The sequence below is a fragment of the Hibiscus syriacus genome, unplaced genomic scaffold (genome assembly GCF_006381635.1).
Source record: "Hibiscus syriacus cultivar Baekdansim isolate YM2019G1 unplaced genomic scaffold, ASM638163v2 tig00109991_pilon, whole genome shotgun sequence".
NCBI lineage: Eukaryota > Viridiplantae > Streptophyta > Magnoliopsida > Malvales > Malvaceae > Hibiscus > Hibiscus syriacus.
In genome coordinates, this window is record NW_024062551.1 from 356676 (window position 1) to 373044 (window position 16369).

The 16369-nt window shown below is 35.5% G+C and overlaps 2 protein-coding genes across 3 annotated transcripts; one reads left to right on the forward strand and one right to left on the reverse strand.

The window, feature by feature from the left end:
• The first annotated feature begins 2945 nt into the window (after window positions 1-2945).
• Window positions 2946-5029, forward strand: LOC120212035. The gene is made up of 2 exons (XM_039210472.1): window positions 2946-4435; window positions 4895-5029. Exons 1-2 carry the CDS (start codon window positions 2975-2977, stop codon window positions 4916-4918), a joined length of 1485 nt encoding a protein of 494 aa, XP_039066403.1. The 5' UTR covers window positions 2946-2974; the 3' UTR covers window positions 4919-5029.
• A 6247-nt stretch (window positions 5030-11276) lies between these two features.
• LOC120212036 lies at window positions 11277-14440 on the reverse strand. 2 transcript variants are annotated; one of them, XM_039210474.1, is made up of 7 exons: window positions 14152-14440; window positions 13708-13977; window positions 13451-13624; window positions 13247-13353; window positions 12963-13123; window positions 12789-12929; window positions 11277-12328 (listed from the first exon to the last, which is right to left on the reverse strand). In XM_039210474.1, the coding sequence occupies exons 1-7, from the start codon at window positions 14302-14304 to the stop codon at window positions 11730-11732; spliced, it is 1605 nt and encodes a 534-aa protein (XP_039066405.1). In that variant the 5' UTR covers window positions 14305-14440; the 3' UTR covers window positions 11277-11729. The 2 variants fall into 2 exon arrangements, with proteins under 2 accessions (XP_039066405.1, XP_039066404.1); XM_039210473.1 differs by having other exon boundaries at window positions 11277-12334; window positions 14152-14439.
• Between the last annotated feature and the right edge of the window lie 1929 nt (window positions 14441-16369).

Below are 16369 nucleotides of genomic sequence, written 5' to 3' on the forward strand. Positions count from 1 at the left end.
TCCCACAAAAAGATGAACTGAGATGCGATCTTGGTATTTTTAACATGAATTTCAAGACCCTCAGCTACCGAACTTGCCACATAAGAGTGAGTAGAACCGTTATCAAGAAGTGCAAAATATGAAATAGAATTGATAGAAAAAATGCCCCGCAACAACATCTGGCTCATCATGATCCTCGTGCCTGCAAGTAGCATAAATTAACCCAGTCCGTCTCACTGCTGACCTTTCAGGGCCCTTATTTTGAGTCAGTATTCCTCTATTAGCTGAACTCATACCAAAACCAGTCGATCTATTATGTTCTCTACCTCGGGTCAGTGTTTGGACTGATGCCTGAGATTGAACAGGAGCATAAGAACCAGTAGTTGGAAGAGGACACTCCATGAAATAATTTTCTAAAAACTCACAACAAGGACACACTCAAGTCTTCCTCCAACACTCTCTAGTGGCCTCTTCTGGAAATACGAGCATTGTGGTACCCCTCGAGTATCAGTCAAACCTCTAGCATTAACAGTCAGAACAACAGATGTCATTGGTCTAACTCGTATATATTCTTAGGTGAAAAAATCTTACGGTCAGAGTTGGTACTTGGAATTTCAAACTAAAATATTTATTTACTCTTTAAAAGTATAAAAAATGAAAAAGAAGAAAAATAACTTTATTTCAAAAATCTCGATTTTACCCGAGGGTTGAACCTAGCTTTGATACCACTAAATGTGACCCCCTTTACCCAAACTAATATCACAGGTCGAATCCAAAAGGCCCAAATGGTGTTATAAAGCCCTTCACATTTACTCATTAAAAATAAATATAAGAACCACAATATTTCCAAATAAAATATAAATAATATATTGAATAAAATCAAATTCAAGTCCGTAGTCCAAAACAGAATTTAAATATAATGTCCCAAAAATATTTAACCAAACTAAGTATTATTCAAGTAATATAATAAATAAAAATATTGACTAAAAAGTCTGAATAAATGTCATAATGAAAAATAAATAACTGAATCTGTAGATAAATGTAACTCCAAGTACCCGTTCATCTAGTTCGAGAATCTGAAAGAAGAATTAATAGAGAGTAAGTTACAAAGCTTAGTATGTCTATAAAGTGTATCAATATATAAACCACATCACAAATAAACATACATTCCAAATCAACAAAATATTCACAGTCTGTAAAGATATGCAATGAATATGCACACAAATACCTTACATCATCTGAAGAGTAGATTCCCCAAAACTACTCTAATTACAAACATCATCCGAAGTAGGGTCCGCCACAAAAGCATGACCCACTGAATCCAAATTGAATTTCACTTCGTCGAGTGAAAACACTGAACTCTCCCCTATTAATCCAACCTATTAATCCAACCCAATATGAAATGATAACATATCACATATAAATATATTCCGATCCAATCAAAATGTAAAAAATTTTACAATAATCTGAATGCCAAGCATATAGAGTAGTCACATAAATTTTCTGAATACAATGCATATAATCCGAGTTCATCATATCATCAAAATCAAATATTTTTCGAACATAATGAATCAACAATCATACGTGCCAAACCCCAAACAACATACTACTCAACGAATACCACATCAAATTTATGAATAATCATAATCACAATCAAACATGTTTTCACTCAAATATCAAGCAATCAAGTATCAAACAAATTAACCATGTAACACTGATAAAGACACACCTCGACAGAATAGCTAACGTTGGTAATTTAGTCTCCCACAATCAGCTCTAACAACGGGTCGATCCGAATCAAAACCTACGGAAATAATATAAATAAATAACTAATTCTAAATCAATTACAAAAATTAACGGATTAAACTTGTCAGTTACAACTCACGAGCTACACGATTCGATTCGTAGTTTGCTGGCAACAGTGGCGGAGGAGGTAAGTCGATTCCCGGATCAAACCAACAACCCAAATATTTTATACTAAATTCAACGACGAAAAATACTAATTTTCCAATTTAAAACGGAGAGTGGCTGCAGGTTTGGTTCGAATATAGCATTCTGCCAGATCGGGAAAAAATGGGACTGCCAGTGTCAAGGGTGCTCCGGCAGCAGGTCCATATTCCGGTGAACTCGCGGCCAGACCAACCGTGCCCCTCAACGGTGTTAAGGGAGTTGGATAATGAGATGATCAGCCAACAAGACTGGTGGATCGGTTAATAGCCGTTAAGACTGCCTTTTAACGTTTTTTCAAAAATGGAACTGTTTGAACATAGTTTGCGGCAAGAGGATAAAGTATGGTCCTCACAAGGACAAGAGGTCATTGATTTATATGATAATTCCACCCCCAATTTTTCACCGTTTACATCGATTTTCTCTGTCTTTATAAAGATTGCCTTGTAAAATCCATTTCTGCATTTCTTTTCAGATCAGAGACGGTTGATCCTGGCTTTGCTTTGTTTGAATGCAAAGCAAAGCAGCAAGGCAACCGTATGGGTTATTAATTGATTTGCAGGCGATCCTAGTCCCAGGGTTCATTGTTTTCATGAATTGAAAAAGAATCCGGGTTTTGTATTCAATTTCTATTCCTCTTGGTGATTTTATATATTGGGTTGTGATTGAGAGAAAAAAAAATCCTGTCATTGATTGTTTTATCCGTGAATCAGGGGGTTGTTCTAAAGATCAATCTTGTTTCTTCCTGCAAATTACCAGGTACCCTCGTTTGGATTTTTGTTTTTGTTTCGTTTTCATTATGTCTTCTATGTGTTTGATTATTTGCCTCCTCGAGCTTGATAATATATTTTCTGAGCCTTGAATTGTTCTATAATCATCTATTGCTATCTGTGATTTTGAATGCCAATATGTAAAGGAGAAATGAAGGTTTTCTGGGTGTTTGATATTGGTAGAAATTTGGTTTGTTTGCATTTCGGAAACCAGATCCGAATCCGATTCTGTTTCTTGACGTCTTATGAAGTTGAGGTAGGGAACGGTGGCTGGCAATATGGTAACTTCGCCAGTTAAGGAAACGGATATTTTGGTTCTGAAAGAAACGCTTCGCTCTCAACAGCAACTTCTACAGAAGCTCTATGCCGAGTTTGATGTGGAAAGAGAAGCCACCGCCACCGCCACCAATGAAGCTATGTCGATGATACTGCGGTTGCAAGGTGAAAAGGCCTCGATGAAGATGGAAGCGAGCCAATACAAGAGAATGGCAGAAGAAAAGATCAGCCATGCGGAGGAATCTCTTGCAATTTTCGAAGAGCTGATGTATCAGAAAGAAATGGAGATTTCTGCTCTTGAGTTCCAAATTGAGGCTTATAAGTACAAACTTCTAAGTTTGGGGTGTGATGAATTGGATGACATTGAGAAAAATTTTCCGGAGATTCGATTTTCAGAACGAGACGATGCAACACGAGGAGAAAGGGGGATTAAATCCACTATTAGAAGACTCAGCTCCCTGCCGTCACTTTTACCGACGGATTTCTCTAAAGTAAGGAGTTCTAGCTATGGTGAAAAGCTTGCAAACTCAGTGCTAGAATCGGGTTCAAGCATAGATGCCAGAAATCTTGACTCAGTAGTCTGCGATCACGGCTTTGATTCTAGGAGAAGTTCACCACGCTCAGCAGAGTTCAATTCCTACTGCGAACAGATCAGAATTCTAGATGAGAAGGTGAAAGAGATTTTAGATTGTAAAGAAGTTAGTACAAAGAAGTTACCCAAAATAAAGGTAAAACCGGAGTCCCAATGTACCAGTCCAAGAGCAAAACCTCCCCCTAAATGTCAAAAACTGAAAACTTCTGAAGATCAATCGGAGAAAGTCACTCCAAGCCCTGCCAATTCTGCTAAATCTGTTCACGATGTATTCGAAGTCCATTGCAAATTCGAAGTTCCAGAAAGCAGTGAAAGGAAAAAAAGTAAAGAGGAAAAGAATAAAGGGAAGTTATATGTGGAAGAAGACAATAGGCTTAAGAAGCCCGATTTTTTCATGATTGAATCACCTGCAGATGATGATAGCGATTGGTCCGGCAAGGATGACTTTCAAAGTGTAAAGCCTGGGAAAAAAGGGTATAAACCGAGAGACGAGATGATTCCCGACTATGAATCGTCTGCTGAATATGATACTGAATGGATAAAGATGACTAACTTGCTAAGCTCAAACAAGGGGAAAAGACCATGTAAACTGGGGGATGAGCAGAGTGATGACTACAAATCAGCTCTTCTTCGCCCGCACCCTCGACTTCCTAGCTATCGATCGGAACTGCAACAGTTGGCTCAGAGAGTTGAGCAGCTTGAGAGTAGAAGAACCTGTACAAGACACGGAATTAGTGAAGGAAGGGAAGATGAACTGAATTTGTTGATGCAGCTAAGTGAACAGCTTAATTCAATACAATCTGAGATGAGAAGTTGGAGACCAAATAAGTCGTCTCCTGCAGATGAGGTGTCACTACTTCCTCTATTAGAGGTATGCCTTTCTTCTTGTTTTCAGTGTCTTATGTACTTATTTTATCGTTCTCATTCATGCAAACTGTTAAAAATGGTGATCATTGTCTTAGAAACATTTAAGTTTTAAGTGCCTCTCAAGTGTAATCTAGATGAATAGGTAATGAACTATTCCACAATCGGAAAAATTATTATATGAACCTTCTTCACCACGTTCATGAATTAATTTCTCTTGCAATCGGGTTAAGAAACCACCACGTGTTTTAATCTCGCTTGTGGAGTTAAAAACTCTATCGCCGACATACCAGATAGTCATGGACGGATGTAGAATTATATGTCAAGGGTGAACTTATAAAATTTTTAGGGGGAATATCGCCCCCAACTATATCCCTTCTATGTCCGTCCCTACATATAGTTATCCTTTATTTATATGCTGTTTCCTCAAATCTTGATGATGCTATTGATGTATGTATATGGACAGATAATGTTGGGGTTTTGGTTGTAATGAAGCTGTTAATGTGGAATCAACTCAAACAAGCACTAGTGACTACAGGGATTCATATGCATCCATTAGGAAAGAGAAAACGTGTATGTTTTCCTTCTTTAGAGCTTTGTCTGAGCTTGTAAAACTCAGCAAAATTATTCACTTATGCTTTTTCGGTATATTTTATGTTTGTTTAAATTAGTGATTCGGCTTAAAGTTTTTAGTGATTTGCTACTGTTAGTAATGTTAAATTGTTGTTACGATTATGTGTATGAAGCATCGAATCTATAGGCACCATCAACTAATCGATTAAGGTTCGATAAGCATACAAAGATAAATTGGCGAGTGTTCTGAGTCACTGTTAGTAAGCATGAATCAAACGACCTCAGTGATTAGAAGGCTTACTATTCTCTCTAAAAGTTCTTAGATTCAAAGTTCAAACACCGACAAAGGAAGAAGCGTTCATTATCGATTGTCGTATTCCGATTGGTTAGTGTTCATGTGAGTAACTGATGTGTCAGATTGAGCATCCACAATCTGCTTGCCACATTCTTGTATCTGAAAGATTGAAAACATATTTCAGATGAGGAAATGTAAGGAGAGCAGGATAAATAATATATCATGTTGATAGGAACGAATGAATTATGTCGGTTATAGGTGATTCATCTCTTTTAATTTAGGCGAAAAATTACGATCGAAGGTTTAACGGCGGTTTACTGGTGATTTTTATGATGAAGAGATGGAGGACTGCACAGATCAGGTCGTAGACCGCATTCTTCAGTTCAGTCGGCAAAGCAGCAAAATATATACGGTAAAGATCTAAAAATATATATATATATATAAATAAAACTTCACGCCCCAATCCCGAAATAAAAAATAGATAAGAAACTTTTATTACAAAAAAATAATAAGATTTAAATCCTCTTAATGTTAAGCTTGGCTTTGAAGTCCACAATCCTCCGTAAGAAAAAGGCTTAATTATAAAATAAGTGATTAAATTATATTGTTTTTTCTAAATAGATGTCTATTTTTTTTTTCTGATTCACCGAGGATCCTGACGTTACAAACTTATCACTTTAAGTGTTCGGGCCGTAACTGTCGTTAAAAAGTCCCGTTAAGTAACACTTGTTATGTTTTGATAATTTAAATTTTTTAAAAAAATTTAAAAATATATTTAAAAAAACCCAAAATTTTCATAAATATTAAAGCCCCAAAACATTGAAAACCCTAATTTCAATCCTATACCCACGTCAGTCGTCGCTTGGCCGCCATTGTCGTCAATCGAGCCTAACCCCAAACACACATCCACCCGACGATCATTTACCCCCGAACAATCACCCAAAGATGAAATCAATGCTAAACCTGATAATGTACTTGATTCATCTTTCGTCAGCTCCGATTGTGGTGGCTCTTCGTTGGAAAAATGATCGTCGGATGGAGGTTCGGTTAACGGTAGTGACGGAAAGGGCGGCGGTCAGTGTGGGTATAGGAATTAGATTTAAGATTTTCAAAGTTTAGGGTTTTTTAACGTTTTCAAAAATTTTGAGCTTTTTAAAAATATATAATTTTAATTTTTTTTATTTTAAATCAAAATTTTAAAATTTGGCAGAATTTAACAGTCGTTACAGTCCGAACACCTAAAATGGTAATGTTTACAACATTAGGCACCTGAATGAATTGAAAAAAAAAAGTTTGAACACCTATTTAAAAAAGAGAAAATAACCTCAGTGACCAAAAATGCCTTATAATATACGATTTTAACCAACTTTTTTTGGATTTGCCAAAATGACCAACTAAATCGCAATGCGATCAATAATTCGCAACACGATCTCCGGTATCGCAAATCATGCGATTCTGACGATCGCATTGCGATTTACATAGCGCCATTCGTATTAACGCGTATTTTTTTTTTCAAATTCCAAACACGAATTAGGAAAATCGCAATGCGAATACGTAAATCGTAATGCGAATCTGACTATCGCAAAGCATCTGGGAAACACCTTCTAACAGCGTTGTCAATTGAGTTTGCCCTATCGGATATGATTGTCAGATTGCTAATAGGACCTATACAATTCCTAAGATGCCCCATAAACCATGTCCATGAATCAGAGGTTTCAGATTTTCCAACCCCGTAAGCTATTGGCAGTATCCCATTGTTAGCATCCATGGCTACTGCTAATAAGTTTACTCCAAGGTATCGACCTTTTAAATGTGTTCCGTCAACTATAATAACTGGGCGCATGCAATTAATAAACGAACGAATCTACAAAATCATATACACAAGAAATATAATCATTTAAATGTGAAATGCATGTAACTAACAAAAATGAGTTAACAAAATTATATTGATTTACTAACCGCAACACCAATGGCGATAAACAGCAACTCAAAGCGTCCATCTCTATGTGTTTTGGTATGAGTTACCGACCCAGGATTTTTCAGCTTTAAATTGTGATAATAAGCCGGCAGTTGGGCAAACGATGCTTCTGGCGACCCCCTCAACAATTCCAAGGCATGACATTTGGCTCTCCAAGCTTGAGAATATGAGATACTAATCTTGAACCGAGCATTCATGTCAGTCATAATTTCATGTCCCCGATATACCCTACCATTCAAAAACATTAACTCAGCCAGAAAACCACCCAACACCTTTTTGTTTGCCTGTCTATGGTGAGGAAAAACTTGGGTTCTTGAACATGTATGTTTATCAATAAAAGTCCTAACTTGAAACATTTTGCAATCTTTTATCCTCTTTGCAATCATACGCCACATGGAGTTTTTTTCAATCATACACATTGTTTCGAAACGATCTTTGCTTGATTTGTTAACTTTTAGTTGATAGCCATCTTCCACACATTTTGTATACAAAGCTATCTTCAAGTCTTCCTTTGTATCAAAACAATCATCTTTCTTGATACGAATAATTTTTGTGTGGCAATCAACTGATATCTTTACCAACTCTTCTTCCGGTATCTGAAGTAATTCTGGCATATTCCAGTTATACTCCCGTGGCATTTTCTTCGGGGACTTTTCTTTGGGGATTTCTTCTTCTTCTTTTTCTTCTTTAGTGTTATATGAATTACAGAATGGATGTTTAACATGTTCATTTACAGTCGTAACTTCCTCCTCATTATCATCAACAACATCTTCCTCAGCAACGGCTGTTTCATCATCAAAATTCGGGTATTGACCAATATCAAAATCATTACACGTAGGGTCTGTTTCTTCTTCTGAAAAATCATCAAAATCCGAGTATTGACCAAGATCAAAGTCCGGGTATTGACCAAGATCAAATTTCGAATACTGACTAGTACTCACAATTTTTTTTGTTGGCTCATCATCGTCTAACTGGTCAATACGAAAATCGGAATTTGGTGCTGAAAGTTGATTGGGATTTGGATTAGGGAAAGGTTGTGGGTTTTAAGATTGTGTTTGGTATTGGAAATGTGGTGAAACAATATTTGCTTGGTGATGAAATTGTGGTGGAACCATTAAATTTTGAGCACCATAAACTGGGGTTGAAAAACTTAGTTGATTACTACCCGCTACTGACCCAACTTCACTACTTCTAGGTTCAACAACATACAATGTAACATCATCACTTGAAACACTAATGTAAACAATGAATCGTTCAACATCTTCATTGTCGGTTAACAAATAAACTTTACCATTTCTCTGATAAGATAGCCTAAATCCACTTAGGGGCTCTAAATTCAATTTATTTACAACACGTAACATTAGAGTTTCATAAGTTAACTTTTTTAATGACAGTTTTAGTTGAAGATTCATGGGTAAAGGCATATATTGTAAAACACCATGAACATTCTCCCATGACCCTCCAAAACACAAATCTATCCAAACATGATCAACATTAGATGATTTCATTATTGTAAATTAATTTACTAAACAAACGAGCTGTGAAACTAAAACCTGTTGCCGGATGGGGAAGGATGTCGTTGGATATAGGAACGGATGTCGCCGGAGAGAGTGATAGATGGAGATGGAATGAGTTGCGATTTAGGGATTTAGGTTATGAGTTCATGCTGCTGCGTATTTATATACCCAAAACATTTGTGTTGCGAAATTAAAACCTGTTGCGAATTCAGAAATCGAGTTGCGAATTTGAAATTCAGTATTGCGATAGTCAGAATCTCGTTGCGATTTACTAAATCGCAATGCGATTACGTAAATCGCAATGCGATTACGTAAATCGCAATGCGAATTAGGAAAATTGCAATGCGATTACGTAAATCGCAATGCGATTACGTATTCGCATTGTATTTACGTAATCGCATTGCGATTGTCCTAATTCGCATTGCGATTTACGTAATTGCATTGCGATTTACGTATTCGCATTGCGAATTAGGAAAATCGCAACACGAATTTGGGAAATCGCAATGCGATAGTCAGAATCGCGTTGCGAATCTGGAAACTGATTTGCGATACCGGAGATCGCGTTGCGAATTATCGATCGCATTGAGATTTAGTTGGTCATTTTGGCAAATCCAAAAAAAGTTGGTTAAAATCGTATATTATAAGACATTTTTTGTCACTGAGGTTATTTTCTCTTTAAAAAAAGTATTGTTTGGACATTTATTTTTTAATGAAGCCTGCTAAAAACAAAAAAAGAGTGATCTAAATATCTTGATATGACTTAAGTCTGTAACTAGACAGATAAACAAAATAGAGACCATACACCAAGGTCGTATGTGTTTAAAGATAACTCTCAATCATTTGACATTGAATGCTCATACCCTTGACGTTCATGATCTTTAAACCGAGACCTCAAGAAATAACAAAAATTCGTTTACCCCATAGATTGCTTAGTGTGTGCACACCAGAATTAAAAGAAAAGACATGCATATTTAATTTGTAACATAATTTAGAGTTAATTGCATCATATGTTTTTAAACTATGATCTTCATTTTAAATTAATTCTTAAATTTTTTAATATTCTAATTTCCTCCTCAAACTATAACTTTCATTCTAAATTAGTCCTTAAACTTTTGAATATTCTAATTTCATCCCCAATGACCCTTGGCATCCATGGTGCTCAAATATGATACCTTGAGGAATAACAACAATTTCTTTACCACCGAAATCGTTTGGTTCGTGCACGCCGTAAGAATTAAAAGAAAAGACATGAATACTTGATTTCGTAACATAATTTAGAGTTAATTACATCATATGTCCTTAAACTATGATCCTCATTTTAAATTAATTCTTAAACTTTTAAATATTCTAATTTCATCATGTAACTATGACTTTTACTCTAAATTAGTTAAACTTTTGAACATTGATTTCATCGCCAAACTATGACCCTCATTCTAAATTGGTTCCCAAACTTTTGAATCTTTCAATATTACCTCCAAAGCCATCCAATTATGTAATTAGTTCCAAGCATAGTTTAACCTAAATTTTATTTTATTTTTCAAACATATAATAATATAACTCAACCTAATGGTTTTACTAACAAAGGATGTGATTAGTATATACATATAGTTTCGGATGAAATTGAAATATTAAACAGTTTAGGATCAATTTAGAATGAATGTCATAATTTGAGGGTGAAATTGAAACGTTCAAAAGTTTGAAGACTAATTTAGAATCATAGTTATAGTTTAAGGATGAAATTAAAATATTTAAAAGCTTAAGAACTAATTTAAAATAAAAATTATAATTTGAGTATGTATTATGCAATTAACTTCATTATTTAACCAAATGGAGATTTAATAGGTATACCAAATACAATAACAGAATATGAAGTTAACAAAATACATGACATGTATATCTAAATCAGTAGACTTAGTTATTCAATTTTATCGCTTTACGAACCATGCTACCCCAATAATTAAGGGATTATTATTATCCTTCGAGGTTCTGGATTTAAATAAAACAATGTATTACTTTTCTAAAATAAATATCAAGATTCAAACCTATAGAAAAAGATAAATGTGTATACTTGGTTACCCTGTCAATTAATGAATCTCAATACAAGCATACTATTAACAGTCCATAAATACACCAAAAAAATAAATAAATAAAGCAGTATCTATCACCTCAATATCACTTAGAAAATCAAATTTTCTAACTTTACATGATTTATATATATATATATATGATGATAGAAAATCATTTAAATTTGAATCAATTGATATCTTAAACTTATAAATATTTATAATTAAATTTAAATAAAATCTCGAACAACACAAATTAACTTAATTCGATCCAAATAAAATTTGAATCATGAATAAAACCCATTAACTAATTCAAAATTATTTTACTCTACTCGATCGAATATTCACTCCCGAGAATTCATCAAATAGATAATATTGTTGACCAACTCTTTATCCTACTCTCACATCACTGCTTTCCATTCCTTTTTGTCTCTCACCAATAATGATCAAAAGATGCTTCATCAGTGTGGACATTTTGCCTTTTCACATGTAACATCCTAAAAAGCATGTCCACGGATCCTCTCAAAACCAATCAAACAAAAAAGGTGTGAATCAAAAATGGAAAATGAGAATGAGAACCTGCAGATATCAATTAACAATTTACTTGCAACTTAAAACAGAACCAGCAACCTGCTTTAGATATTACATCAAATAACATATTTGCTACCACCACCTGAGGACCTTATATGGGATTCTTCATCAAAAGAATCCTCCGAATCCTGGAAAACCCCATTGTGCAAGCATCCCTCCTCAACACACCCCTTAATATAATAGACGAGCGATATCACATTTTTCCAACTAAAGAGAGGGTGACTGGGGAATTCCCTTGATATTTTATGAGTTGTTTTAAACAGTCCACGGACAAGAAAACTATCTTATCTGGCTTGTCGCTCTCCATCTTCTGAAATGTTGTACAAGAACTTCGGGAGAGAAGCGATTCGGGGAAGATGAAGCAGCAATTCACCAAACGAGTCTTTTCTTGACATGCCTGGTGCCTGCCTGCCACTAGAGACTTCTTTTGTTTCATCTTCGAAAGCTTTTGCATCATCCTTGGCTGCAATATTGAACTCAAAGCCATTAGTTTTGTTTATAAGCTGATCATCTTCTCCATCATCGGGTCCATTGTAATTTTCTCCGTTAGCCTGTGAGCTTGAGCCGGTTGTACCCTCCTGCAGAAGACAACAGAGAGAATTGACCCTTGACATGAGGGATTTCTCATCAGAGGCCGTTGTAAATTGAGTGTCACTGAGAAGGTATTGTGCTATATCCTCCAGCATTTCCTGGCAGTCTGGTCTGTTCTCAGAGGATGGATTTTCGGAGGTCATATGTTCTGAAAGTCGGTGTCCAATATGGTTCATAAGATCACTCATGGACATAGACGGGTGAAGTCCAGGCACTTTTATCTGGTCCCAATTTCTTGGCCCCTTTGAATCCACTGCTTCACAGACTCCACTTCCCTCGTTGCCACGATAATCTATCACTAATGATAAATTAGATTTAATTAGAGAGGAAAAATACTACAAAAATATCTTTCTACTCAGCTAGAACTACAAGTCTAAGCCCTGAAAAAGAAAAATGAACAATACCAATGCAGATACTAAATCTGTCGAAGAACAAACAAATAAAAAAGCATGCATATGCAGCCATACAGGGGTTTTTTATATAAAAAGGCGACTGTGTTCTTGTTACTGCTTGCGTCAGCATCATCACCACCGTTAACAAAATGATTTATAAAATAAAGCCTATGTAACATCATTGTTAACAATAACAAGAAAACTTCAAATCAGACCTATTCAGCTTACCAAGAGATCACACACTGCAACATGTTAGTCATTGGACTTGAAAAGGAGTAAAAGAGAATACTAAAGGACAACATAACATAGAAACTTTATCTACAGGCACGTCAAAAACAAAACATGAGCTCCCGATCATACCTGAACTAGGGGATGGAGCTTCCCTGGAAATGTTTTCCGAGGTTATGGCAGCAGAATCCCCTCTCTCAATCTCAAAGGACGAAGAGTGAGCTGCAGCAGGCGATGCCATATTCTGGAAGCCAGAGCTAGTTGATCCTTTACCAGTCCCCCCTTGACAATTGTCATGCCCCTTCTGTTCACCAGGATCCTCAAAAGCAGTATTCCGTGATTCAAAGTACGGTGAATCCAAAATTATCTCTGGCTGTCTGCTTAAGCAGTTCAAACGCATGTCACACTGGATCAGTTTTTCGAAATGTTTGTTCAACAAACCTTGGGGGCACTGCAGAAAATGTTGCCTGCGAAGTGGCAATAAAATTTTTATTATCATATTAGTCACATAACCCTACGCAAACAACCAACATAGAACAGAAACATTCAGCTTGTCTTCCACAAAGAATTAAAAAATATATCACTTTTACCTATGTATGCTAGCTTGACCATCAGTAAAATCTGATGTTGTCTGCCATAAGGTGTGTTTTCGAGGCTGTGGATTAGTCTCCCTGAAGAAAAGGGGCTGTCTAGCCAGCTGTATTATCAAATAAGCGAGTCATCAAAATTATTGCAGAAAAATGAAATAGAGATTGGAAACGGAAAAGAATAAAACGGAATACAGGATAATTTACCACAACATTCAAAGTCCCGGGTCCATTCTCAGGACAATTTGCCTTAATAGCCATAATATCGGACCATTGTATTTCAATCTTACTCTTAAGCCCACCTTCCAACACCTCCCAAACAAGCTTATGCTTTGCAAAATAACACTTGGCAACTAAATCCCCTTCATACCTCGACTTATACTGCAAATCACCAAGTAAACAATTCTTCAGCTCCTTGAAAAGGATTTTATAATATGTATAAAGAAAACTTAACGAAAAGTTACCTCCCAGTGGCCGATTCGAAGAATAGAAGCTGGAAAATTCGAGGCTTTAAGCTTATCGGTAGCGGCATCAGCTTTAATCTCCCTTTTTACTCCAGAATTGGAATTTTCAGCTTCGGCAGCTGAGCCACTGGTTTGTGATTGAGAGAGACGCATTTGGATCAAATCCAAAAGTGAAGGACTCTTCCTTAGCTTCAAACCAAGTGGGCTCGGTTCATCCAACGGATTGTATTGCGCTGGTGGGATCGGGAAAGCATTGGCATCGCAGTTCCACTGACAGAAAATATTAAAAAAAACCAGGAGGAATGAGCTCTTTAAACTTTAAAAGTTCTACCAGAAAGATCCTTTTTTTTTCTTCTCTAAATAGTTCGGATCTCTCTCAAAGATAAGGAGAATGTTTGATTTCATTGGGAAAAAACATCAAAAGAAAATTAGAAAAGATAATACCTGTTCAAGATTTCGAGAAAGTTTGGACCGTTTATTAACAGGTCCATGTTTTTCCTCTAAAGAATCCTCCACGATCTCCAATTTAACCGGCGCCTTCTCCCGGCAAGCTTCGGGTTCCGGCGTCGGATTTCCCGATCTCATCAACTGCGTCATCCAATCTAAGCGAAGTCCCGATTTTCCCAATTTCTAACCGAAAAACTCGCTGAAAAAAAAAATCTAGCTTCAAAAAAGATTTCTCGAATCGAAATTTTTGAGGAAAGAGAGCGAATTTCGGAGAGTCTGAAACCCTAGAAAAAAAATTACTTTGGGAAATCTAATAACGGAGTTAAAAAAGGAGAGAAGGGCAAAGAAGGTATCCTGTTCGGCGGCGAGCGCGTGCGAAACCCGCGTCAGTTTGATCCATCGCACGTGCGATGGGGTCATGCGATTACTTTAATATCCTTGTCTGTGGCAATCATTGGGGTTAGAACTAAGGGTGTTTTGGATAATCTTGAGGGAGATAGGAGCATGCGCTGGCAGACACGTAAACACATAAATGGATAATATGTGGGTCCCAGCAGAGTTAGGATTTCTTTTAATTGACGGCGGTGGTTTGGTGTTGTCGTACACGTGGCGAAAGCTCCGAGGTAGCTTATAGCATATTTGCTTTCGAAGTCGACACGTATATGTTTATTTGGATGCCTGCTACAAAATTGCTTAATACGACTTATATTTGTTTTTCTCCAAGGACGGTTTTAAACATTATATTTTAATCTTGTTTAAGATAAATAATACAATTTTTATTTTTTTTATATTATTATTTTTAATTTATATTTTTACTATTATTTTAATTTAAAATTAATATCAAAATTATATAAACAATTATATTATTCTTAATAAAAATAATAATGTATAACCGTGTGTAGTATTAATTGTTCATATCAATGTATGATATTCATTGTAGATTCATCCGCGAACCAATTTATCTTAGTGGTTAAAGAAATCGTTATTGTTCCTAGAGGTCACGGATTTGAGTAATAACGCTTGCAATAAGGTGATTGAGCGTTTTTAAGTGATTCATTGTTTCTCTTTAATGAACTTAGAAGTGGGAGGGGTCTAACCCTCGATTCTTTTGGTATAATAGCAAGGGTAAAAATGTATCTAGTCACCAACAATTCTCGTGATTCCTTTTAAATTTTCATTTTTTTAAATCATACATAATGTTATGTTTTTGTTTTGTTTTGGCCACTTGACGTTAAAAAAGAGAGAATTATTGGCGTGGTAATTTTTTTTTATTTTTTAATGATGATGATGCATTACCTTAAGGTGATACATGAGCATTACATTTAATGTTTTTAATAACGGACGACCAAAATGTAACGTTATGTATGATTTTGAAAGAAAAAATAGTTGAGTGACCAAAACAAAATTACATAAATAATTAAGTGACTAAATACCCTAATAGTAATTTGTGTCCTTATAACTTTGTTTTTCTTTTTACTAAACTAATGTGATTACAAAATAGTATATGTTCTAAATACACTCAATCATTTGATAATAAACGCTCAATCACTCTATTACAGTCACTGATACTCGAACATATGACCTCTGAGAATAACAGCGTGTACTTATAACTTAAAAAATATAAAAATTCATCCTATCAATAAAATTAACAATATAATATAGAGAAGGTATAACAAAAACGTGGTGAAGTGAAAATAAAATATTCTCATAATTAATTAATTAATTAATTAATTAAGAAAAGACAAAAGACATTTTGGCATTTGGGGGTAGAGGGGGGATGAACGTAGACTTTCAAGTTGGATGAAGATAAGGGCAGCCGCCTTATCTTCCTCAACCGCTTCGTGGATTTGACATTTTCGATCTCTAAAACACGCCCAATTTGCCGCGGACAGTGGTCTTCCTATTTGAGGCCAGCCTTTGTTCTACACGTCAATTCTAACAAGAAAACTATTCATATATATATATATAATTCACTTTTTTGTTGTTTACGGGATTAAAAATTAAATTAAATTTGAATTTGTAAAGTTTATTGTAAAGACGTTAATTAATTGATTAGGTACTGATTTAGGGCGTTGTGGGGTGCTAATCCTTCCCCACACGTAATCGACTCCCGAACTCATTTTTTGGTAACGCAGACCTCAATTTATTATTTTAATTAAAATTAATTCTTATTTAAAATAACAAATCTTTTTTTTTGTCGCTCCCTATTCTTTCA

Bases quoted from the DNA above. Each gene is read 5' to 3' on its own strand.
- LOC120212035 (XM_039210472.1), top strand. From the start codon at position 2,975: ATGGTAACTTCGCCAGTTAAGGAAACGGATATTTTGGTTCTGAAAGAA. The intron at 4,436-4,894 runs GTATGCCTTTCT...GTATATGGACAG, and splicing joins CACTACTTCCTCTATTAGAG to ATAATGTTGGGGTTTTGGTT.
- LOC120212036 (XM_039210473.1), bottom strand. From the start codon at position 14,304: ATGACGCAGTTGATGAGATCGGGAAATCCGACGCCGGAACCCGAAGCT. The intron at 13,625-13,707 runs GTAACTTTTCGT...GGTGATTTGCAG, and splicing joins TTCGAATCGGCCACTGGGAG to TATAAGTCGAGGTATGAAGG. The intron at 12,335-12,788 runs GTATGATCGGGA...ATTTATCATTAG, and splicing joins AGCTCCATCCCCTAGTTCAG to TGATAGATTATCGTGGCAAC.